Here is a 26,019-nt window from a genome sequence, read left to right as displayed (position 1 = left end):
ATCATCATCATCATTATCATCACCATCATCATCACCATCATCACCACCACCATTGTCATGGTTAACATTTTTTTAAACTGCTATCCAGAATGTCACATGCTAAGCATTTTATATATATTATCTCATTTAACCCTCACAGATGTCCTATGAAACTAGAAAATATTAATATTCCCAGTTTAGAAGTAAAGACATTAAGGCATGAAAAGGAAAACAAAACAAAAACCTTGCCCTAGGTCACGGAGCTAATAAGTGGTGAGGTTGACACTGAATCCTGGCCATCTAACTGCAGAGCCTACTCTTCATGCCATTTATGGATTAATGTCCCAAAATTTTTAGAAGGCTCTAAATTATACATCATTTCTTTCTTATCTTAATGCAAGTAAGTTCCACTGGTAATCTTGGGCAGAGATATTGGTGATTACGTGGCATGAAAGACACATTTTCTTCTCTTTCTCCTTCCTCTCTCATACATGAACTTTTCCCAGGGCTTGGGTAGCCCTGATATAGGTACTATGCCTCTTGTTTTCAAAAAGGCAGTTTACTTTACCTGGGCTGTTGGAGTAGCTATCTCAATGATTCTTCTGCATGTGGTAAAGACAGCAGAAATGACTCTTCTAGAGCCTTTTTCAAGCCTGGAAGCATTCAGATGCCTCTGATGCAACCAATTCCTAGAGAAAAGATTGTTGGGCACCCCTAGTCCCACCTAACACAGAAAATAAATTACAAAGACAAACAAATGACAGGATGACATTAGGCCCCATGAGGTAATAGGATTCGCTTACCAACAAACGAAAACTGGTTTGGGAAGATGTCAAAGATGCCATTGCTGTGCATTGCAAATAAAATAGAGAAGTAAGTGGCAATGCTGCCCCATATGAAGACGTGATTAATGGCAGTCCAGTAACTGGTATCCAAGGCTATCTGTAAATAAAGTAAAGTATAAGGGGAGGTCTTTGAGGATTAAAAGAGCATCTTTCTACTGAGTGATGTTTCCCTGGAACTGCTCTGTGAAAAAATGGTTACACCCGTTTAGCTCCCAACCAACCAGAGGCACTTCCACTTTGTGCACAACGCAGGGAACGGATTTGACATTTCTGCTAGACAACTGACTTTAGAACTTATATCTGCAAACCATTATATCTGCCAAGGTTCAATCAGAATTGGGTAATAAAATGTTAAACTTCTTTTAAGAGAGAAATGAGAGAGCAGAATGGGTTCTAATTTCAATGTTACTTTATAAATTGCATTTAAAAACTTTTTTGACGGAAAAAATATTTTCTGTAGTAACCAAGTGCAACATTTTATAACCTGTACATAAATTTTCACATGACCATTTTTTACACAGGCATAACCTGTGTAAATCACAGGTTTTACATCAATATTCAACCTCATTTTGATGATCCTTTCTCTTAAATTATTTAAACAGTAACAAAGAAAAATCCTTAATCTTCTTCTGATATAAATTTCAGGAGCTGATTCACGGTGCCCTGGGAGCACGTTCACAACCCCTTCTCCCTTCGGACAGCTGCTGTGGCAGCACAGCTGTAAAAGAGTGACCTGCTATCAGAAAGTCAAGGCAGCAACTGGTGAAGAAGAACCATTGCATGTTCAGAGAAAAACAAGTCAGTTCTGATGTCATTATTTGCGTCTCAGAGGTCTCAAATGACTCAAGTGAAGGTTTGGTCCTTTCTTGCAGCGTCTGGTGCAAGATCACAGATGTCTCGCCTACCCGAGAGGACCCTACTAACATAGTAATAGATCCTTCTCTGCATTGAAGATATATTTCCACTTCCCATTTTAAGTTTGCTGTCCTTTGAAATACTGACCCATTAATAGAATGCTGGAAGCCTTGGATGTAAGCTGCAGGGATTACCAAGGGACAGTGTTTTCTTTCCTCAAGAGGCCTGAGAACAGAAAGACCTGCCACCTGTGCCTCAGCAAAGAGATGGTGGTTTTCCAGCTTGTTTGGCTACTGAGACATTAGACAAAATCTCCGAATCTACCTTCTACTACCTGTCAGTTCATCACTACCCAAGAACACCAATGGCCTGGACTGCATGGGCATGAGTAGGCAAAGAAAAATCACAAGAAATTTAAGCCTCAAAAAAAGAACAGACCAAGAAAAAGTGGCTCCTATTGAGGCAAAACTAATGGAAAAAGCAGACAAGTACTATAATAACAATAACAAAAAAAAATGTAATAAGAATTCTTAAGGGGATGCAATTAAATCACAGAAAAAATCTGGATGAAAAAAAGCATTATTTCTGAATATAAAAATTCAATAGAGAAACAAAATAAGAATAGTCACTGATGAGAACTGAATTAATATTCTGGAGAAAACAAGTGGAAATAATATCTCACAACAGAGAGCAAAAACTTGAAGAAACAGAAATCATGAACAAAAAGATATAAGCAGGGATGGCAAATCCATAGATGTCAGATCTGTGGGTCCAATACACACACACACAAAAAGAAATTTTAGAAGAATAAATAAATAAAAAGGTAATGATCAAAGAAATAACAGAAGATAACTGCTCTGTTCTGTTATAACAAGCAACAAAGATCTTCAGATGTGTGGGTGCAATCTAAATCCAAGGCAAACTACTGAAAGAAGTTACATTCTGGTGTCATTTGTGAAGTCCAAGAATAAAGAACACAAGCTTCCAGACAGAGAGGATACTACTTACAAAAGAAAGAGAATCAACATACTATCAAATGGTTGGAACTGGGACACAGTGAAACAACTTTTACAAGGTTCCTAAAGAAAAAGGCTCTGACTCAAGAACCTTATGCCCATTCAATATAGCATTTAAATATAAAGACAAAGAAAGAATGCTCAAAACATAAAATCTATCTGCCCTTTCTGAATAAATTACTCAAGAAAATTGCTGTAACCAAAAAAAAAAAAAAAAAAAGTTAATTCAGAACGAAGACCTTAAAACAGTGGAAGACAAAGAGATTAAAAGTGGTGGTGAGCAATGATTCTTGTAAATTTAGAGTTGGCTCTAAATGGGTAACAATGTGAATATGAACCGTAGTATTAATTTAGAAAGAATTTTGCAACAGTCAAAACATATGTTAGAGAAACATTTAACAACATCCTGGAACTATAAGTCTAAATTATTAATGTTCAAGAGTTGGGAAAGCGAGTGGGACAAGGGAGGGAGAAGTGAAGTCAAAATATTTCCAAAATTATTTAATTTGCAGGTGGGTGAGGGAATGTACAGAACAGAATAGTAAAACATTTGGTGGAGGATACAGTTACTTAGTTTTGGTGTATTAGTATAGAAATAAAGATTTAACTGATTATGAAAATGGGGAGAAATCACTAGTAAAAGGGAACTTCAATAGTAAAAGTCATAAATTATTCATAAGTAGGATATTTTAAAATCACAGTGTACTTGTATATGGGTGGCAGCATTGCTTCAATACCAAAAAAAGGAAAAAAGAAAAAGAAATATCTTGAATGTCTATCATTAGAGGATGGATGAATAAATTATTATATATCCATATTATAAAATTCTGTGCAGCTCTTAAAAAGGTTATGATAGCTGAATGTGTTGATTTGGAAATCTGTCTAGTGTATCTCATTATGTGAGGAAAGCATGTCACAGAAATTAGGACAATTTCTCTTGAATACATGTATGCGTGTGTCTCAAAGCAAAGGAAAAAAATATGGAAGAATTAAGCTATAGTAATCATAATAGTCATTAACCAGGGAAGTGTAGAAAAGAAAAGGAAGGTGGCTGATTTTATTGTAAACACTTCTATATTATTCAAAATGTTAAAAGGAGAACTTTATAACTCAAATAACTAAAGAAAACTGATATATAAAAAATGTAGAGACTGGTAAAGTTTGGCCAGTAGCATCAGCAGAACACATACGTAAGATTCACAACTGTAATTATAGACCATGGAAATTTCATGGGGATTGTTAGCATAACCACAAGTTAAGTTTAGACAGCGAGAAAAGGATATTAATGCCACTATCAAAGTGAGCTTATGCACAAAATTCCTGAAACTCATTATTCTCTCTCTCTCTCTCTCTCTCTCTCTCTCTCTGACATCAATTTCCATTGAAGCCAAAATTGCTGAGCTTTTATGATTATAAACATTTATGCACTCAGGTCTGAAAATTCTATGGTAAAGCAAACATTTGCAGGGCTTCCTAGAAATAAAAATGTGTTAAACTAAAATGACAGGAATTAACCTATATATTCCTTAAATTGAGCTTTTGATGTTGAAATAGGATCTGTGTGTTTACCCTCTATTAACAGTTTCTCTCCCATTTTATTCAAGGATGACCCTGGTGTCCGAGGTAGCCCCTCATAGAAGAAAGAAGTAGACCATGGAGCTACTAGCTTCCAGTTTTCTTTATAAAGAAGGGAGGTCCATATGGCTTTGGAGTTGGGGATCTGAGGTCAGATCAGTGTTTAAAATCCTGGCCTGTCACTTCCTGTGTAACTTGAACTGTAACCTGTCTATTTTTCATGTGTAGTAATTAGTATCTATGTTTTAGAGGACTGTGAGTGGAGTAAATGAGATAATGGAATTATCTCAGTAACAATTCATTTACATAGGAAATGTTCAATTAATGAGAGCTGCTGCTGTTACTCTGAAAACTAGAAAAGCCTGACAGAACAAGAGGGCCAGGTTTGCTCTTAGTATATCTACAGGCTCTCTTTCCTCTGTTCCTCCAGGTATTGTCTCTCTTCCAAACTCTAGTGCTCCTAGCTTTATGACCTCTCTCTTTGTTTCTTCTGTATAAACAAGAAAGTATCTGATATTTTTCTTTCTACTCAGTGAGAACCTTTGTTCTCAGACTGCCTGAAAATTTACACTTTGACCAATAAAAGATTTTATCCAAAATAAAGTTGGAGTCAGATAGATCTGGGTTTCAATCGTGGATCTGGGACTCAGGCAAGTCATTTAACCTCTCTGAGCTCCATCGGTAAGAAGGGACAATAATACCTGCTTCATAGTGGCACTGCAAAATAAGTATAAGCATGACATTACTCATAGCTGGAATGATGATACAGGTGTTTGAAAGCTACCATCAAGGACAGGCTTGCTTAGTCTCCTGAGATTAGGTGGGCATGTAACTAATAGAGTGGGGATAGTTGTGTACCTCAACCATATTCTGCTCACTTTGTTTACCCAACTTTAAACTCTCTTTTTACATCTCTTGCCCTTTCGTTCATTCATCAAATACTCATTTGTGTTTGCATTGTAGTTTAAATTAGAGGACAGTAATAAACAAAGCATGCCCATTGGCAACTGGTATCCATCCTCACCCATTCTGCTTCTAGGCCACCATCACTGGCCTGTATCTCTCCTGCCTCATTCTTCTATCCAGAAAGTTCCTCAGTCTCCTGGCTGTTTCAGGCCCCTCCAGCACTCAGTATTAATGGTGGGTATGGGGGTGAGGGCAGGGAGAAATCAGATAGAGGAGAAATCTCTGGAATGGGGTGTGTGGATAAGACTTAGAGGACTTTAACACTGTAACATAGCAAAGAGATCACAGCCCCCAAGCAGTGAGACCCAGAACCTCATCTTCAGAGGAACAGCTTCGTGTGTGCATTACTGCTTCCCAGCCATGCCTAAAAACTCTGCACCCCAGCCCTAACTGTGTTGTAGAAAATGCTTGCCTAACATTTTTAAAGAGTAGTCACAAATGTCTTTATTTGAGAACATATGCTTGAGCAATAAGACTACTGAATCCTAATCTTAAACCCGCAAAGCAGTCACTGTATGATCTTGAGCAAGTCTTAGGCCCAGGTTGTTATATCAATTTTATTTAAAATTATGCCTGCTATGCTTTTAATATATAGCCACCAAGTCTTTGAAACTCCTCTCTCTAGAAAATGGAGCTTAATTCTCTTCCCCCTGAATGTGGACTAGTGACTCACCTCTAATAAATACAGTATGAAAAGGGAAACAGTCAGTTTACAATGGAGAAACCTGAAAAATATCATCTTAACGAAGTAACCAAGATCAGCACCATGAGTAATAAATTATGTTGATATCATGTGCTCTCTGATAGGATGCAGCAAGAAGAACACATCTCTGTGATTCTTCCCCAAAATCCACAATCTCAGCCTATTCCCAAGAAAACATTAAAAAAAAAACCCAAAACCCAGAGACATTCTACAAAATACCCGAGTCTCTCCAAAAGTGTCAAAATCATGAAAGACAAGGAAAGAGTAGAAAACTATCAGAGAGGAAACTAAGGAGACATGACCACTGAATGCCGTGTGGGATTCTGGGACACAGAGGGAAAGGTCACTAATGGCAAAACTGAGGAAATCTGTAGTTCAGTTAATGGTGCTGTGCCAGGGCTAATTTCGCAGTTTTGACAACAGCACAATGGTTATGTAAGATGTTAGTATTAACTTTAGAGAAAAGATAGGTGGACCACCGTTGCCCTTGAGGAGACAGAAAGTAGAGAATAGATGGTAGAAGACAAAACCAACTAGGCCTGAACCCAATAGACCTGGATAGTCCCACCCTGAGTGAGGGACTGATGGTTATTCTGGGTCCTAAGTATTAGTCCCTCTGGGAAAGCCTGGGTGCCATTCTTATAATATCTTGATAATTAAAGGTAAGAAATTTTGAGTAGTTTGGTTTTAAAAACTCTAAATTACAGAATGCAAAGTTCTGTGATCTTTTTTGTAAATAAACAATATTTTTACAGTAAAGTTGTTTCTATGAGCTCTCAGCTTGTAAAAAAAGGAGAAATGTAATGATGGCATCCAACTGTTACAAGAACTGTGTGCTTTATGGGGAAAAGAGCTTCTAAATCTAAAGTTAATATAGAAACATAGCACCGGCATTGCTATGATAGAGCATAAGAAAATAAAATAAATTATAGACAAGCAAAAAGAAAAAGAGAAAAAGATAGATAAGAATACCAACAGATTTTTTTAACTAAAAAATGCAGTTAATAAAAAATGATAGGGTTAATTTTGAAAGCTAGTTCCACTAAAAACATATAATGCCTGTTATAGCTACAGTGAATTTTCTAGGTTATCTTTTTGCCCTTATTTATATAGCATATAATGTTAAGGACAGTTTGAAGAATAGTTTCCCTTTGCTTTTTTTCTTCAGATATTGGTTCTTTATCTCAGTTGACTACCTTTCGAATCATTTCTTGGAGCACCAAGTAACAGGCCTGACCTGGAGGTAAATAAACTGTTACCACTAAAAAGATGTCCCTGTACATCCCACAACCACTCTCCCTCTAGAAGAAGGATCCAGAGAAGTGGAAACATGCCCTCATGACAAGGACTACATCACCCAATTTTCTGGGCTGGAACAATAATAGTATCCACTGAGTTTGCTCAGTGATCAAAAGCAACAAAACAAGAGAAGCTGGAGTGCCCAGTATAGTGGCAAGAGCTATAAGAAGAGATGAAGTGAGAGCTTCTTGTGAGGACATATAGACCTTGCCCCGGTAATGGACTCCCCTGGTGAATGCCTTAGCTACACCAGACACTTCCAAGTCACTCTGTGATTTCCTCCTCTGCTGCAGAACTGAACATGGAAGACCTGGGCTTGGAGGGGTCATAGAGCTTTACTTAGTTGTAAAACAGACAAACAGAACTCCTTTTTGAGTGGAGAAATCTGGTTCTGCTTTTGGATGTTAACTGTCTGATTCTGAATTTTGAACTCCAAGATGTCAACTGTTCGATGGCTTTGGTATGGACGTAAGGATACTCACTCAGATAGGCCAAGGAATGGAAAAGATGCCCTTTTAAAGCAATATGTTTACATTTGATTCATTCAATCGAATATTTATTGAGTCATGAAGAAAAAGTCTGGGTGTGATGAGACCTTTTGTGGGATGTGAGCAGCTAAGATTAGTACAAGATTGTTTCTAGGTTACGAAAAGGTCTGACCAAAGGCAATTCAAACTCTATAAAAATTAAGCCCTTGATTGATACTTTCCCCTTAAAAGTGAAAACAAAAAACAAACAAAAAAATCCTAAAACAAAAATAAAAAAACAAGTCATATTGCTTGCTGTACCCACCCAGAGCTGCAGATTTTAATGGGCAGAAAACTTTTATGAATTCTAACTTATATCTGTCCATTGCTTGCATTAAAAAGGAAATAGAAGCACAACTCAAGTTGTCCAGTGGAAGAAGATCAATGGAACATCAAAAATCATCCTTGTCAGATTCAGAGGTGCCACCGATATACCACTGAACTTCTTGAATAACTCCAAGGTTATATTGCCAAATAAACTGTAGATCTCACGTTAAAACCTAGAAATTATTAAGTCTTATAGAAACCATGGAAAAGTTTATCATTCTGTCATCAGTGGAAAAATTTTCTTCTTCAAACTCCAGAAGGAAGTAGTAGTACAATCATATCTCTTTACCGGCAATATTCAACCTCAAGAAGTGATTCCATTGTGAGGTTCCTACTACCGTGGAGGTTATAGACACCTAATGCTAATTTCCTACATCTGGTAATTTGTTAAAGCTTCTTGTTTCTTTCTGTTTTTTTCCGTTTTATTGAAAAATAATTGACATATATCGCTGTATAAGTTTAAGGCATGCAGTATGATGGTTCGATTTACATACATTGTGAAATGATTACCACAACAGGTTCAACTAGCATCCATCCCAAAATGCGTAGTCAAAAAGGAAACCCCAGTACCCCGGTGAGATTTTTTCTTCTCCAAGAAGTGGAAAAAATCAGTCAGCAATGAAATAGGATTTTAAAAGTTATAAAGCCATCAAGTTAAGCTGTTTTCGCCAAAAGGGTTACCTGCACGCTGACCACCATGACCAAAGATGTTGCTATGGTGACTGCGAAAGACTGGTAGTCGGCCACGTGCTGCCCATCGTCTCCAGCCACGTTGTAAAAGGCCCCATAGGGAATGAAGAAAAGGGCGAATGAGGTGTAGATTCCATGTGCCATGCAGATGAAAAATTTACGCTTGTTAAAAAGTAGATTCAGCTGTCCAGGTTTGTAGAGCTGGGGACGGTCCATGCTGTTCTGGTCACTTACATCCTGCCAACACAGTATTAGTTACATCAGCAGAGGAGGCTTGAGGAGAAGTCAGAGAGGCCCTGAATTCCCTGCCTCCAGAAATAGCAAGTGCATGTCTAAGCCTGCCCTCAAAATGTACTACTCATTTTCTTGTTTTCATTCCCTCAATAACCCAGAGGATACTAAAATGATCCCTGTTTTGCAAAGGAGGAGCTTGAGTCTCCAAGAGAGATTCATGAGAGGTCACACAGCTTGTATAGCAGAACCAAAACTTGACTCGCACCCAGATGTTTGGCTTCACATTGAAGTTTCTTTCTTTCCTGTATTCTCCTGCAGCTGCACTCCTGATCCCGGGGTTCTAGTACATCATGTGCCCTCAGTGGGCTTCGGGGTTAATCGCCAGGGAAGTGAGTGGTAGTGAGTAGGTGATGGCAGCAGAGAGCTGCAGAATCGGAATTGGCCAATCGGAGTTCCCAACTTAGGGGGAAAGGTGAGCAGCAGGAGGGGATCAGGGAAAGAGAAAAATTGCATGTGGGATTCCAGGTGGGAAGGGAGCTGAGCCTGAAGAGCTGAGTCGTCTGCCCAGTGAAGATGCCAACGGTGTTCAGGACAAAGAATTTCCACAGAATGAGAAGGCATCATGTTTGGCCCCAGCGGGAGTCCTGGGAGAAACTAAAACAGTGTTTCTGAAACTTCATGTGCATGCAAATCACCTGGGGGGGCAGGTGATGATTCAACAGGTCTCGGGCAGGGCCTGAGACTCTGCATTTCCAACCAGCTCCAAAGCTGATGACCACACTATGAACACCAAAGCCAAATAGGATGGCAAGGACATCAGAGGACCATGGGTGGAGGAGATACAGCTGAAGAGGAAGGAACGCAGGCATGAATGAACTCTGGGGGCAGACCAAGCTCCCCTTCCTGCTTGTGGAATGGCCTGAGTCTTGCCGAATGGGGTCCCATGCAAAACACTGACATTTTAACTTCAGGAAGTCCCATTTTGAGATGCTGTTGGGAGCTTATTTCCTCAGTTCGGTGACTGATTAAGTTACATGCACAGGCTTTGAAAACAGACAATCCTGAGTTCAAACTCTGGCTCTGCAGCTTAGCAGCTGTGTAGTCTCAGACCTTTTAGTGACCCTGTCTGAGCCTCAGTGTCCTCATTTCCAGAAATGCTAACAACAGCGTCACCTTCACAGGATCACTGTCATCATTCAATAGGTACATGTTCTGCAGAGTTCTTGCCATACCTTAAGTAATAAGTAACAGGTGCCTCTATACATAAATATACATAGATAAAATAAGGAGAGCAACACTAACAATGGTAGTAGTATAGCAAGCTCAGAGTTAAATGGCCTGGTATTAGGCTGAATGTTATCACTTATTGTCTAGATGGCTTTAGGCAGAGACTGAAACCTCTGAGCCTTGGCTTCCTCCTTAAAATGAGTCATCTGTAGGTGATCGTGGAGGCCCTTCGCCCTTCCAGCATAGCATTCCATGATCTGTGATCAGTTTAAGGGCCAAAGTTGACATAGCAGGGAAGGAAAGAAACTTAAGGGGATGGCAATAGAGGCCTTATTTATTTATTTTTTTTTCAAATTGCACAATAACCATCTTTTCCCAGAAACTGATTTATTTTATTTTATTCCACATTCTGAGCAGATACAAAGTACCAAGAAAAGAAACACTTGTTAACGCGGGCACTTGGGAATGAATGTGCTTAAGTCCTTTATATCTAGGGTCTGTAGGAGTCTATTTGTGTAGAATTCCACAAATTATGCCATTCACGAAATGCCTTTTTTACATATGAAAAGTGAGACAGAACTGACTACAAAGCCACAGAATGAGAGAGCAGAGTGAGCTCATAATGTGAAGATTTATATTTTGCAATAGACGGCTTTGGGCCAGAAAAATGAGGCCTAGCAAATGGGTCTAACAACAGCCTGAAGAAAATCTGGTCTCCTTAAAAATACTTCAAAAAAAATTTTTTTAATAATATTCTCTAATCGTGCCATGGAAATTCCTCTGGCTGGCCTTTCACTTCCCCGTAGGCAGCCAGACTTTTTCCCCTTCCAGGAAGTACCCTCCAAGCCTCTAAATGTGCCAAGGAGCCACCATTTCTCTCTCTTCTCAAGCATGTGAGCTAAACAAAAGAAGACTGAAATGCACCTATTTCTCCATGGCTAGGGGGCTCTTTCCTTCTCCCTCATTAGTCTGCGGTTCCTGTACTGGGCTGTCTTATCGCAGATGCCAGCTGTCTGCTCTCCCACCTGGTTCCGTGATTTTTTGTCTATCACTCCTGGTTCTCGACACTCTCAGAGGCTAATACAGCACTTCTCAGTGGTGAACCACAAGGCACTAGTTCTGAGGCACATTAATAAGTGATGTATGAAAAGTAGATAACTAAAAGGACAGTCACAGGAGTTGGGGAAACGCTGAACTAAAATGAAGTTAAAGAGACTGTTTCCAGCAGGACGTCTCAGAGCTCTGAGATGGTGGGGTATGAATCTCTAAGTGGGGAGTAGTCAAACTTCAATCAGAGAAACTTTGGGGGGCAGTGAGGGATAGGGCAGAGATTTTGACCCATGTGGTGTCTATCAAAACAACTGAACTCCTAAGACTTTTTCTATGACTTTTATCTTCTACTTAGAAGTTAGAAGCAACTAAAAGGCATTAACAGAGCAAAATAACTTATAGAGAAAAACACATACCTGGTCAAAAATCCCCATGGCTAAAACAGGAAGTGATGTGTAGACAATGTTAAAAAGGGTAATAAACCACTGGTCATAGACAGTCTGAAAAGAAAGAACACATCAGTGAGAAACATCATCTACATAAGTGAGAATATTCACTTGTTGGCTCTTAAATGAAATATCTCAATTTCCTGAGGTAGGTGGGAGTTCAGTGTTGGAGTCAGAAAGACATGAATTCTATCGCAGGCTCTGGTTCTTATCAGCTCCGCTGCCTTAGTGGGAATCTAGATCTCCCTAAACTTCCATCCATTTCTTCATATTAAAATGAACCCAGCTGTACTCTCCCTGCAGAATTGCAGTGGGGATGAAAGGAGATGATCCAGAGAGCTCACCGGACACATTCGAGGCCCTGAACTCCTACGGTAAGCTGCTACTTCATTATTCAGCTTTTCAATGGCTTACAATGAGTCCAGTGATCTAATCTAAGTGATATGTAAAGATCCACTAAATCTTCAGAGGGAGATGCAGAAATTAACCTGCCAACTCTACCCTGTGCTCAAATGGAGAGTTTTTTTCTCAAGAGCGGTTTAAAGTAAGGTGGGCATCAAGCTAGCTGCTCAGGATACTGCATATAAACAAGTAAGATGATAAAAATATCCCCTCAATTTATATACAGTACTTCCTTGAATGGGTCTCACTAAAAGTCAATGAGACATATAAAACAGGTACTAGTATATCTCCATTTTGTTAATGAGTACATAGGAATGTAGAAACAGAATCAAAGTTACAGAGCTTAATACAGGCAAAGGCAAAAATTAAAACCCAGGTTTCCAGCTCCTAAACAATATCTGTTCTACCACTTGTATCATTCATTCATTCACTATCTATTAAGAAACCACTATGTGCCAGATACTGTGCCAAGCAATGGTAGTTCAACCTGCTCACTCAGATAAAGATCCCTCATGAAATTTGCAATCTAATTGTGGCAAGAAAGAAAAAAAATATAGAGAGATAGATGGATAGATAGAGACATAGATATATAGATGTCTGAGTGACTGAGTTAAAAGGTAATAAATACAAGGGAGAAAGGGGGAATAGAAAGTATGGGAGGGATGTAGTTGCAAAAGGGTGATTAGAGAGGGTCTCACTGAGAAGTGACATTCGAGAAAATGTAGCATGCAGCCCTACAGAGTCCCAGCGCAGAGCAAGAGTCTTAACAGGGTTCCAGATGCCAACTCCTGTCTCTCCCAAGAGTCTACCAAAACAGCAGATCTTGGTCTGTCACTTCCTTCTGGCGAGCAAATGCATTCAATAACTCTACTTAGACATATGAGTTCCAACTGCCTGCCTTCATGCATCAGGAGACACATGAAAATGCTTAATGCAGCACTGGTCGTACTAGCTCCAAGCCAGAAACAACCAAGATAGCCATCAGGTGTGGGATGGAGAAAGATACTGTGACACTACAAGGACATAATGGAATACTACAGACTCATAAAAAGCAAGGAACTACAGGTACATCCCAAAACAAGAATGAATCCAAAATATAAGTAATGCTGTGCAAAAGAAGCCAGACAAAAAAAGTATAAATCCATTTCAGTAAAGTTCAAAAACGTGCCAATCCTTTCTGGTTTGTGGAGAGATTCATACTCATGGCAAAATTAAAAGAAAGCAACAACGTTATTATAAAATGTCAGGGTAATAGTTACCTGCAGAGAGTTGGGAAAAGGATGTGGCTGAGAGAAGATAAGGGGAGCTTCTGGGAGTCTGGCAACATTCTGTTCCTTGAACTGGATCACAATTAGGTGGGTGTTTATTTTACAGTTTGTTAAGCTGACATTTATGTATTAGGTACTTTTTTTGTAGATTCATTGTATTTTACAATTTAAAAAAGAAAACGCATGATCTTTTTTAGTCATAGCCTGGCAAAACTTTGGCCACACCCCAGGCCAATTAAATCAGTATCTTTGGAGTAGTTTTAAAAATTTTGCAGGTACTTCACTACCTGCAAAGCCAAGATTGATTATTTTGCTCATCTTCACTACAAAAAAAAAAAGCAGTAGGTGACACAAATCCTCCACTACGTGATGATGACATCTGACTTCAATTCCTCAAATGTGTCAATTCATTTCATGATTGCAGTTTGGAAAACACAAAAGGGGGAAAGCAGCCAAACTGAAATTTTGGAGTCCCAGGCAGAAGCTAGTGCTGGTCAAATCTCTTCTTCTTCCTCCACCTCATCTACCACCCAACTTCCATGCACCGAGAGAGATGTTTTCTGTTCTGAGGAAGAAAGAAAGCATCTGGGAAATTATGACATGCTAAACTGTAAGTAGTTGATGGTCTGGCCTAAAATGCCACCATCATCACAAACTGGCTAGCACTAAAACCTACAATTATTTCACAGCAGCATTTGTTAGTTGGCACTCAGATTTAAAGCCTCATTTCACAACTGGAGCAAGAGAGGACAAGAAGGGAAAATCCATGAGAATGAAACTTAAGTGAGTTTTTGCAATTTCTTGGAAGATTTTTTACTGCCACTTAGGATCACAAAAAGGAAAAGAAAATTAGCTGATATTTACTGAGCACCTGCTATGTACCAGGCACTAGTTCAACGGCTTTACATATATTGACTCATTAAATCCTCCTACACTGGGAGGTCAGCTCTACTACCAGCTGCCAAATTACAGATGGGAAAACTGAGGCCCATCAAGATTGGGAGATTTTCCAATGTCATACATTGAACACAGAGATTTTCAAAGTATGGTCTAAAGAACTTCTAGAGGATCTACAGTGTCAAAACTATTTTCACAAAGATACTAAGTTGTTAATTTATTTGTCCTTTTCTCTCTCATTCTCGCAGGAATGTGTATCCCTTGTGATAATACAACCAACGACTGCAGAAGCAGATATGAGAATCCATCCTAGGAACCAAGTCAGAAATCTGATATTTTTCTCCCTTTCTCCAATACCCCACATCAGATTCATCCCCAGATCCCACTGCTCTAACCACGCCACATGGCTTCTGTTCCTACCCAAGCCGTTTCTCACTTCAGTGACTTTCCTCCAGTTGCCCCTTCCGCTGAGATGCCCATCTTGTCCCTCCTCACCTCTTTCACTATGATTGATCCTTGAAGGGTCAGCCCATGGACAGGTCTTCCAGGAAGTCTTTCTGAGCCCCACCCTCCTGCGTTGGGGCCCAGCCACCCTTCAGCAGTCCCCCGACACCCGACACCCTCACCTCGCTGCTTCGCAATTGTCAATTCGCAATTATTTATGTGCCAGTTCCCAGCACCACCTCCACTAGACTGCAAGCTCCTTGTTAGCAGATTATATGACTTATACTTCTGTGAATATAACTCTGCCTAGATTTTAGTAATTATTCAAGGAAAGGAAGCTAGTGTCTTAAAGGTAAAGGCATTGGAGTCAGAAGACAGAACTGGGTACTCCTGCGTAAGACACTTCATCTCTGTGAACCTTGGGTTTCTTGGCTATAAAACGGGGACTCACGGGAGGTGGTAAGTAGTCAATGAATGAGTAAATGTCAGCACAGCAGTGCCTGACAAACAGACAATGCTCAATATGTGAGCACCCTTATTATGGAAGATGGGAGGGAAGGAAGGAAGGACAGAAGGATCCAAGCTTCAAATGGTGTGTTTAATGGGTAAATGAGAAGGTGTATTTTTTTCACTAATTATACTTTTTTATGAAAATACAATTCTTTGCTGCTACAACTAACCATACATATTTATTTCTATAATAAACTACTATATTAATAAAAACCAGTAGAAAGTTAGAACAAGATTTAAAGAACACTTGAGTACCTCCTTGACCTACTTGATTATTTCTGTGCTGGTGTCATGTTGTTTTAATTGCTGAGACTTTATAATGGTTTTAAATTTTTTAATATTTTATAATTGACTTTGACATTTAAAAATAAATAAAATCAATCTGCATTTAAGAAAAGAGGAAAGAAGGAAGGAAGGAAGATGGAACTCCTACTTTTTGTGACATCATGGATGGAACTGGAGAATATTATGCTAAGTGAAATAAGGCAGTTGGTGAAAGACAAATACCATATGATCTCACCTGTAAGTGGAATCTATTCAACAAAATAAACTAATGAACAAAATAAACCACAGACATGGAAACATGGAGCAGACTGGAAGTGACCAGAGGGGATGGGGAAAGAAGAGAATGGTGGAAAGAAGGGAAAGGGACTAGACAAAGAACATGTATGAATGACCCATGGACATGGACAACAGAGTGGGAATTGACTGTGGGAGTGGCAGGTGGGGGTGAGGGTGGGGTGGGTGGCAGGGGGCAAAGGGGAGAAATTGAGACACCTGTAATAGAATAAACATGATTTAAAAAATAAAAATTTAAAAATGTAAAACAAATTAAAGAAAACTGAGTACCTTGATATCATTAAGCACTTTCCGTATGAATACTTTATTATCCAGATCACTGTTTACTCTAACTCTAGTTTTGCCTCAGGCTCAACCAAAATGTGTTCATCTGAGCTATTCGCTCTTTTAAAAAAAATACCTTTTCCAGTTATGTGCATTGGCTTAGCACAGTTGAGGTTTAGGGTCTTCCATAAAAATTCAAGTCACAAGTAGTGTTTCTTCTACAACAGGCTTCCTCCTGCTCTTGCAAGAGATCTCCACCTAGTTGAATTGCTATCCTAGTATGCTCCCCTTCTCCTGAAGGTCCTTAGATGTCCTCAGAAAAATTTTAAGACCCCCCTCTGCTAACCAGGACCACTGAGAGGGGCACACTAGCCCAGATCATGACCCCCGTGGACCCCATCTCTATTTCTCCCCTTCTAGGTATTCTCAGGCTCTCTACCAGCTCCACTACCCACCTACCCCCAAGCACACGTATGCATGCATGCACACATGTGAGTTGACCAGATGTCCTAAAGAGGAATAATTCCTCTGGAGCCTCTGGTGTAAGAAGCATTTGGCCTGAGACTAGACGAACCTAATGGTGTTGACACTCTGATATTGGGTAACTCAAACTGTTTATATAAATGAGGATGCCTGTTTCTATAATATTTGTTATTACATAAAAATATTTAAATATACATTTTTAAAAATTTGTCCTGGGGCCTCTGTATTCCTAGGGCCAGTCATACCCCCTTGACTGTTCATCATCCCCGAAACTCTGAGTAAGAAAAAAGCCATACTCCTGAGAGATGTCATGAGTCTGTCTGGAACTATACAAGTGTCTCCTCACAGAGCAGACAAAAAGAAGAGGAGAGTTTCCATTTTTCCAAGTTCACCGCTTTCCTATTTAAGGAAAGCTCCTCCTGGCTCCTTTCTTTGTGGGAGCAATTTATCAACCTTATCAACCATTTTATAGAGTAAAAATACTCCAACTACAAATTACACTCTAAAATCTTAGGAAACACAAAATCTATGATTTATAGAATACCACATTTAAATAAACCTTAATAAGGCTCTTAAACAGTTACAAAGGGCTTTCCACTCAGAGATCATTGGCTTAGCTCCTTGTTCAAATAACGAAACGAACTGCCTCTTCGAAGACATGTATCCCTGTGTTGCTGTGTGTTGCAGGAGAAAACTGTATAATAATATTTTTCCTTTTTGGCCTTAAAAAACATTTGTCATTTAAAGAAAAAAACATTTTGGAATAAATATGAGGTGCTTGGCCTCAGCACATCTGTTACTGATTTGTGTAATTAGCAGAAACCCACTAGCAAGATCCAGGAGGAATGGCTGGAGACTGAGCGCCCGCCCCTCCCTGGGCTTTCCACAGCGCACATCTGGACGGCGAGGGGGGAAGGAACCACCGTGCCAGGGCGAGATGGGCTCGCAGGTAACCAAATCCATGATGTCATCAAAGCCTTGAGATCGGTCGCACTCCTTCACATCACTTTCCAAACTTTTCATTGTGAGTTTTCTTATATTGTTTGTCAGAACTAAAGTTTTTCTGACCTTGACAACATAATTGTTTCCATATCACTGCAGAATTTTTTAAAAAATACACAGCTCTGTATCTCACTGACAATGATAAATTGTCATCAGATAATATCATCTCACAAGTACACAGTGCCAGTAGTTGCATAGTTTCAAACGTGAATTTCCTAAATAGGGCTTCAACCGATGCTTTTTTTTTTCTTTTTTCTTTTTTTCTTTCTTTTTTTTTTTTTTTTTTTTTTTTTTTGGCTCTATATGTGGTGGGGGGACAGCTCATTTTATTTAAAATCCTGAGGGCATAAAGCGCTTTTAAAATAAGTTACGCTTATAAATAGGGCACATAAGCCCTTGTGGACTCCGTGAAAACCAAATGGGCTTTGATAACAGTTTAGGATAAGACATGTCCTTAAAAAGGATCCATGATCAAGCTTAGAGACTTATTTGACCTTTTTTCAAACCCCTCTGGTCCAGAAATCTGGTTGGAAATCTCATCAGGACAGATTATATTTAAATTGCCTTTCAGTAGCAATTTGGTTGGAGTGCTTGCTGGCAAGGTGACCTCAAGCTTCCAGATGATTCCAGGAGGCAGTTTGCCTAGAGACAGGCCTGGCCTTTCTAAGGGCCTAAGTTCTGGGAGACACTCCCTAAGACATCAGCTTTCTTTTGGTAAGGAGTTCATTTTCCCCAACAGTCATGTCGTACTGACTGTTTCTGGGTGTTTCTCCTTCAGGTTAGAAATAAAGCAAACACTTGCCTGGTTAGGGGTTGGGGGAAAACAGTTCAAAAACAGAAAAAGCCTCCATTCTCCTTTCCAAGCCTGTGGCAATTCGAGTGACCACCTATCTAGCAGAGTCGATGGAGCACTGAAGGAAGAGTCAGAAGACATGGGCTCCCATCCCAGCCTTGCCTCCCCCTGATTCTTGGCTATTGGGGGCCTCAGATTTCCCCTCCCTAAAATGAAGGGCTAAACTTGTTATCTTCAACATTCCTTGCCAGAGCGAAGATTCTAGATTTCAATAAAATCTACACTTTTTGTTCTGTGTCCCAGCTGTTTCTCAGGAAAGCAAGCAAAAAGAGTGTGGTTCTGCCCAGGCAGATTCTTTCCCCATGTGAGCCAAGCAATCACAACAGAGGCGAGGTACTGCAGTTAACAGAGGAAAGTCCATAAAGCAAGCACAACCCAGCCTGTATCACATCATCATTCGTGATATCCTAAGTGCCATCATCCCACAAGCAGTGAATGATACCACCCACGGGTCCTTTTGAGCCTCACACGTCACAGCTGGATTGGCTTGTCCATCTTCCCCAGCCCACCTACCAGGATGGGGCATTGGATAGAATCTGCCAGGGATATCATCAGAGAACAAGAGCCTGGATAAAATTTACCAGGCTCCGAGAGACCAGCCAACGTAGTAAAGAAAAAGCACATGTCACTTCATTAAGTAATTAAACTGGTGTTTTTAAAAGTCAACATTGTATGTAAGAAAGCACAATCTGTTTACATTTGGTCAGATGTTTTGGGCTGCAGAGTGGATTACTTCAAAACAATCTGTTAAGAGGTGCAGGGAAAAAATATTTAGGTGCTTATAAATCATGCTGAGATTGGACAGGGCTGGCCCCAAGACATGGAGCATCCATGACAAATTTAATTCAAAAAAACTCTTGGAAGAAAAATAAGAGAAAGGTGACTATGGAGTTATTCAACATCAGTTTCACATTTATGAAAATAAAATTGTTCCCAGAATCTAAGTTCCCTGAGGAAAGAAACTATATCCCTCTGGTTCATTCTGGTGTCCCCGGAGGCCAGCAGAGCACTTGGCCCTAAACCGGCACTCAGTTTATTCTTGTTTTAATGAATGAGAATTCAAAGATGCTACATTTGGTGTTGGAGAATGTGCGTGTGCATCTCATTCCTATCAGGATGGGACAGATAAGTGATGATCAGACCTATCAAGGGAGGGCCTCTAAACACAGGCATGCTGTCACTGAAGTCTGCCAGACCCTAGAGTGTGTATTACCGCTGGCTCCACCTCAACATGGAGCCTTCAGTTCCACTGAAGCAAGTTAGGAGAGGGCTGGCTGGGGGGTAGAAAGCCCTGACAGTCGGCTTTCATTAACAGACTGGAAGTAAGCGGCTACGTAATGGGTTTTAGAAGCTAAAAAAACCTTGTCACCAAACACATGGCTTTAGAAGCCAAAGTCAACCAACTGATCTCAATGGGGGAAAAAAAACGTGTGACTGCAAAAATGTCCCCTATTCAAAAATTCCCATTCTCTGCAGACTAGCAGCTTTCCCAAATATGTTGTTTTCTTTTCATTTGCCTCATTTACAGCATATTGTCCTTAGAAAAACAGGGCTAAGAGAAAATGTCAATTGACTTTTCAGTAAAACCTGTTGCTAATCAGGACCTTCTAGTGAAAAACAGGGAATGGAAAAGAGACAATGATCCTAGTTCCACATCGGAATTTATTTCATAGCCCGTTCCCGTTATCACTGACACACCGGACCACCCGTGTGTGCAGGAGTGGAGCTGGGAAACGCTAGAGTTTCCATCTCTATGAGGGAATAACACTTGTTCTAGAAGACACTGCTTGCTGTACAAAGCACCATTAAGTAAGATTCCCCTTCAACAACATGCAGTTTTTAAAAGGTGTTTCTGAATGAGTTGATGTTAAATGCAATTTTAGAAATTTAAAAGACATTACAAATTCGGCTGACGGCTGGTTAGTCGGAAAGCGTTCAGATATGACAGGGAGGGCTTTCCTCCTTTTTCTCTATAGCCTCACACCTTTATACAAGCCAGCTCCTGAATCTCTCCAGGTAGCTAGACTTTTAGGGCTCACCTCCACCTAATTTTGAAAATATGCATGTGCTCACTTGAGACTGAGCCCCACTGTAGTCCCAGATCCTCACACATTTCTCCTTTCCCATGCTCTCATAGTAACTTCAACTACAGAACTTCTATTGGACTTATTTATGCAATTTTTAATTTTCCAATGAGAAAACAAGTTCCAGGTGGGTAGGGACTTGTCCTGTTCATCATTTTGTTTTCTCTTCCCAAGATGGTAAACAAGTATTCCTACTAGACATCTGACAATATCATATGACTCAAGACTATGGGCAGGGAAAGAATTATTCAATTTAAGTAAGAAAGATACAAACAGCCCTGGCTGGTGTGGCTCAGTGGGTTGGGCGTTGCCCTGCAAAGGATCGCCAGTTCGATTCCCAGTTGGGGCACGTGCCCAGGTTGCCGGCCACATCCTCAGTTGGGAGCATGCAAGGGGCAGCCAATCAATGTTTCTCTCCCTCTCTTTCTCCCTCCTTTTCCCACTCTTTAAAAATAAATAAAATCTTTTTTTTAAAAAAGGAGATACAAACAGTAGGTGTCAGATATATAAAAGTTGATATATATGTACATATAATTATTTCTATAATCAGAAAAAAAGCTTGAGGATAATGGAAAAGACTTTGCTAAAGTTTAAATGTAAACCTTCCACACTTTAGCATATAAAGCAGGGCTCTTTTGTTCCCTGGTCTAGAGATAATTAAGAAAATGGAAGTTTCTGAGAAGGACAAAAGTAAGTAGCTTGTTTCCATGGGGATAGTATCCTGCGGACACCTTGCTGCCTCCAAAACATTGGAACTGAGATGAACAGCAGGGCAATGTCATATTTTGAAACTGTTGCTATAGAGACATATATTCCAGAATTTCCCAAAGTGGGTTCTGTATGGCTCCTCTTCTACAGGACATTATTCATGTGCTTGAGGGGAAAAATGAGTTTGGGTAATAATACCAAATCTCACTGACTCTAAGACACTGTATATTGTAAGAGAGACCATTATCGATGCCAAGATTAGACCAAATGAGGACTCGAATAAAGCTAAGGCAGCAAAGGGCTGAATCCTTAGTGTGAGAGTAAAGAAGAAGCAAATCTTTTTGCAGAAAGGGACTGCAGGAAACATGCTTGCATCAACATTGGTACTAGCTGAAGAGAGACAAAAGCATTTCTCCTAAAAACTTGAACAACAAATGGTATTCACTAGATCTGAAATCCAAATTCAAAAAATCCTCCAACAGAGAAAGAGATCTCAGGTAGGCATTGTTACCAGAAAACTGGCAGAAGCCACATAAATGCTTTTTGGAAAAAAGTAAGTTCAGGAATAATGCCATCAAGATGGCAACATTAGTCATTCCCAGCATCAGTTTCCCTCACAAGAAGACCAGGGGCACCTATCCACAGACAAGACACAACTGTGAAAGTCCGAGAGCTGGGGGGAATGAGGCTGAAGCACCACCATGAACCACAGTGACAGAGAAGGACCGCATCCGAAGGAAAGGGCAACAGCTACACTCTGACTGCATTGCCCCTCACCCAGGCTGCACAGCACTGCACTAAGAGGATCTCCCTGGGCCTATGGTTTCCCCAGTGGAAAGAAGAGAGCCCCAGGTGGACATCCAGCTCTCCCAGCGCTACAGGAGACTTTCTCAGAGGCCCATTCCGGTCTTGCCTCATGGGAATCACTGGGGAAATCTGCAGAGGCTCAACCAGCTTCAGATAGAGGCAGAGAAGGCCGGGGCGGGGGGGGGGCGCTTTACAGCAACCAGCAGTTTGCTCTCACTCCTGGTGGATCTCATTCCTACTTGCAGCGGTGCTGGAGTGGAGAAATGGCAGCTAGGGGGTTCTGCCCATTTGGAATTCAATCAAACACTTCAGAAACTTAATCATAGACAGGTAGTGTGTCTTACAGCTGGGTTTAACCATCAGCTACTCATGTCTTTAGAGAAATCACTCTGCTCCTTGCTGTTCCCTGTTTAAATATGAACGTTGGCAAGAGACTCACAGATCTAATTGCTCAACATCTAACTGACCAATTTTATCAGATCCTAAAAGCAGAGCAGAAAACCACGTACCTGTAGAGGTTAAAAGTCATTGAACATAAGTTTCAACCTCACAGTTTTAAGGGACACAACTTTGTCAGTAAACGTGCCTATCCAAGTTTGGTGTGTCTGTACATACAAATTAAATTAACAACTCTTCTGTGTAAAAGAGGTCGAAGTGAGGGTTGAGACGTCCCTTCATAGTTTTATAATTTTTCAAAAGCCTCAAACCTTTGCAATGTGAAACTGGATCTCTCAGAGACACTGCTTAGCAAAAATAGCCTTGCTTTGTTGTTACCTGGAAGGAGAGTGATCTGCTGAGGAATGCAAAGTCCGCATGCCCACATCTGTCTTTGTTGGACAAAGGTGGTATCATGAGCAGGTAAATATTCCCATCCCAATGCCTTCTCAAAATAAAGTTAAAATCAAGACTTGTTTTGCATCAACTGTCTAAAAATTACCAAAACTAATCAATAGAGTCTGCTTTAGTTCTGAGAATGTTATTCTTAAGAGAGAAAATTAGGAATGGGTATAGGTGTGCTTCACTTTAAGAAATCTCGACTTCTCAGAGAAAGGAAAAGATGTATGAAATCTATTTTTGTTACAAAAAGGATTTGTTAATCTCCCTTGGAACATTTAAGATAACATAAAATTCCAAGATTTAATTGATCTCAACTGTTTTCTGGAATAAAATGATTGGAAAAAAATCCGCTTTGTGAATATCATCGAAACCAGTGATTAAACCCAAGAGAAAGGAAGAACAATTGAAGAAATCTCGAATGAGAACTATGGCTACCATTTCATTTTTAAGGAAAATGTCTTCTTTTGTTGTTCTTTAAAATAATGACATGACTTTTTAATTCATAAATATATTTACATACTATAGGTCTTACATTTCACAACTGACACCCAGGGTCAAATCTTGATATCCAAGATATGAGGTTAAGTAATATTCTTCAAAATGAAGATGACTAGATATAAAAATAGAATCCTAATGTACAAATTTGCTAATTTTTCTTCGTTATAATCAACATAATCTATATATCAATTTTTTTAGCCAGTGAACTATTGTCTGAACATTCTTGATGCCAGGGCATCAATTACTTCCCACGATATAAAATATTTACATTCAGTGTGTTCGGTGAGTGACCATCCTCCCAATTAAGATACCTCAGCATTTCTTGATATTATTTCTCAGGCTTCTGAATTAAAACTCTATATCAAGCTTACCTGTCATCATACAAAAACATTTTAATAAAAACTTAAAGGAAAGAGTACTCATTGGTTGCTATGCAAATAAAAGAAAAATAAATAAAATTCCAGCTCAATATATATTCTTCTTGGGTTCAAAGCTCAAGTCAACTATCAATTATGTAATTGCCATAGTGTCACTATTTATTAGTAAAAACCCATGAAGAACAGTCATTTACAATCCAGAGGATCTTATAAAAGAAAGAAAAATACTTTTTTACCAACCTGGGCTGAGAAACCACAGAAGAAACCAAACCAGAAATGCACAAGTGTGAATGCAAAATTCTTATAGAAGAAATAGCATAAGAATTTGCACATTCGGAAATAGGACCACCTTCCGTGAACAAGGAGAAGCCTTTGGAGGTATCTAAACTGAGCAAATGAATAGTCGCTGGCTAAGACTGCCTGCAGTCCCTCCTGGCCGCTGATTCCAATACCAATGTGAGCACCTGCAAAGGAAAAAAGGAACTTTTATTCCTCAAAGACACAATCTCTTTGGGGAGCTTGTCACTCCTCTTTTATGGTATTGTTTACTTATGGAAACCTTACAGCTATAGCATTAATAATTTTTACATATATCATCTCACAAAACACTCATCATAGCATAGATATTTACCCTGTAGTTTTACAAGAGGGCACTGGCTCAGAGAAGTTTAGTCACTTGCACAAGGTTTTACAATTTGTAAATGGTGAACCTGGGGCTAAACCCAAGCGTTGAGACTGTGGGACCAGTGCTCATTTCTCTACACCAACGTCCTTTCTAGCCTAAAATACACAAACTATTGAATTACAGAAAAAGAGGTTTTTTGTTTGTTTGTTTGTTTGTTTTTTAATGAATGGTAATAAAGGCGAACTCATTGGACCTAGAGTTGTCATTTTAGAACCACTGGGAAAAATGAAGTTGTAATTGAATCTCCATTACGTATTGCCAAATGCTGAACCTGAGGACTCCAGGTATGCAGCGTGATCCATCGAGCAAATGTTCTCTTACTTTTGATCATGCTGACATCATTGGCTCCATCACCTATGGCCAAAGTGACAGCATTTCTGTGTTTCTTCACCAGCTCCACTACTTGGGCTTTCTGGAGTGGCGTGACCCGGCAGCACACCACAGTCTTACACATACAGGCAAGTTCTAGGAGATCATTCTTGACATCACTTTCTAGGGCATGGGCCTATTATTAAAAATAAAATCCGAAATAAAACAAGAAACGATAAATCAGAAGCATCAATAAATAGTAGATTTCTTATTTTTCAACTGATTTTTAAATAATTTCATTCTCTTCAACAAGCCATTGTTGATTCAGGGTCACACAAGCAACAACCACCAACTAAAGATGTATTAAACTCCTACTAAGTGCCAGGGAATTTTAGAATAAAAATGAAAGACACAATGCCCTTGCATGCCCTCCTTGACACATTCTCATGCTGAACTGAGGAGAGGTACAGTTCAATGCCAGAGAAGTTCCAGAGCCTCCCGAAATAAGGAAAAGCAAAAGACAGAACCTGTTCACCACCTCACCAAATTTAGAATGAACTACTAAATGCTGATTTGTTTATTCTCATGATGGAATTTTTGTTTCCTTTGCATTGTTGTTTTCTATACTTAGTGTTTGTTGTGGTTGTCAATGCATGGGTCAATGAGAAGTGGATAACCTGGAGGTGAGCCCTTAAGGACAACAGTGATTAAAATCAGAAGAGGCCTGTGCAAAAGAGTGGAGTGCGAAAAAAGGTGCTGCCTCTGACAGGGGTTCCCAACCATGTCCACCCTTGCTCCTCTCCACGTACGTACGTAACAGCCCTAACATGTGCCAAGAAATTTCTGAAAAAGTGAGCACAGTCCTTTGCAATTAGCTGTGCAATATTTTTCTAGAAAACATCTTGCTGTACATTAATCAATAAACTTTTACTCACTATATCTTGGAATGAATCTTTAACAAGATGCTCACAGCCCCTCACAATTGGCCCCATATTCTTTTTGAGTTCCATCTTCTACCACCATCTTTAAATTTGCTCTTTACTCCCATCATAGCAAATTGCCTATTTCTGTAATTTGACAGCTTCTTTCTTGCCTCTGTGCCTCTGCACTGCTGTCTCCTCTACCTGAAGATCACTTCCTCCAGGAAGTCTTCCCTGACTTTCCTGCAAGAAACTAAATGTGTCTGCCTCTTTGCTCTTAAAGCCGTGTTTGTTCCTCTTTATCGTATTTGCCATACCACTGTGAGATTAGCTGTTCCACCAGATAGCAATCC

At 39.7% G+C, this 26,019-nt stretch overlaps 1 protein-coding gene across 1 annotated transcript in view; it reads right to left on the bottom strand.

Moving 5' to 3' along the window:
- Window positions 1-26,019, bottom strand: part of ATP8B4 (ATPase phospholipid transporting 8B4 (putative)) — a 194,955-nt gene that overhangs the window by 5,695 nt on the left and 163,241 nt on the right. Inside the window, exons 22-26 of the mRNA XM_054565443.1 lie at window positions 24,759-24,942; window positions 23,993-24,216; window positions 11,710-11,793; window positions 8,774-9,019; window positions 783-921 (exon numbers count right to left, since the gene is read on the bottom strand). Coding sequence (XP_054421418.1) covers window positions 783-921; window positions 8,774-9,019; window positions 11,710-11,793; window positions 23,993-24,216; window positions 24,759-24,942 — 877 coding nt within the window. The remainder of the gene's footprint in view (window positions 1-782; window positions 922-8,773; window positions 9,020-11,709; window positions 11,794-23,992; window positions 24,217-24,758; window positions 24,943-26,019) is intronic.

Source organism: Pteronotus mesoamericanus, unplaced genomic scaffold, assembly GCF_021234165.1.
Source record: "Pteronotus mesoamericanus isolate MK-2021 breed Mesoamerican mustached bat unplaced genomic scaffold, CSHL_Meso_final contig_164, whole genome shotgun sequence".
NCBI classification, from domain to species: Eukaryota; Metazoa; Chordata; class Mammalia; order Chiroptera; family Mormoopidae; genus Pteronotus; species Pteronotus mesoamericanus.
Note: the sequence above shows the minus strand (reverse complement) of the source record. Positions and strands in the feature narration are given on the sequence as shown.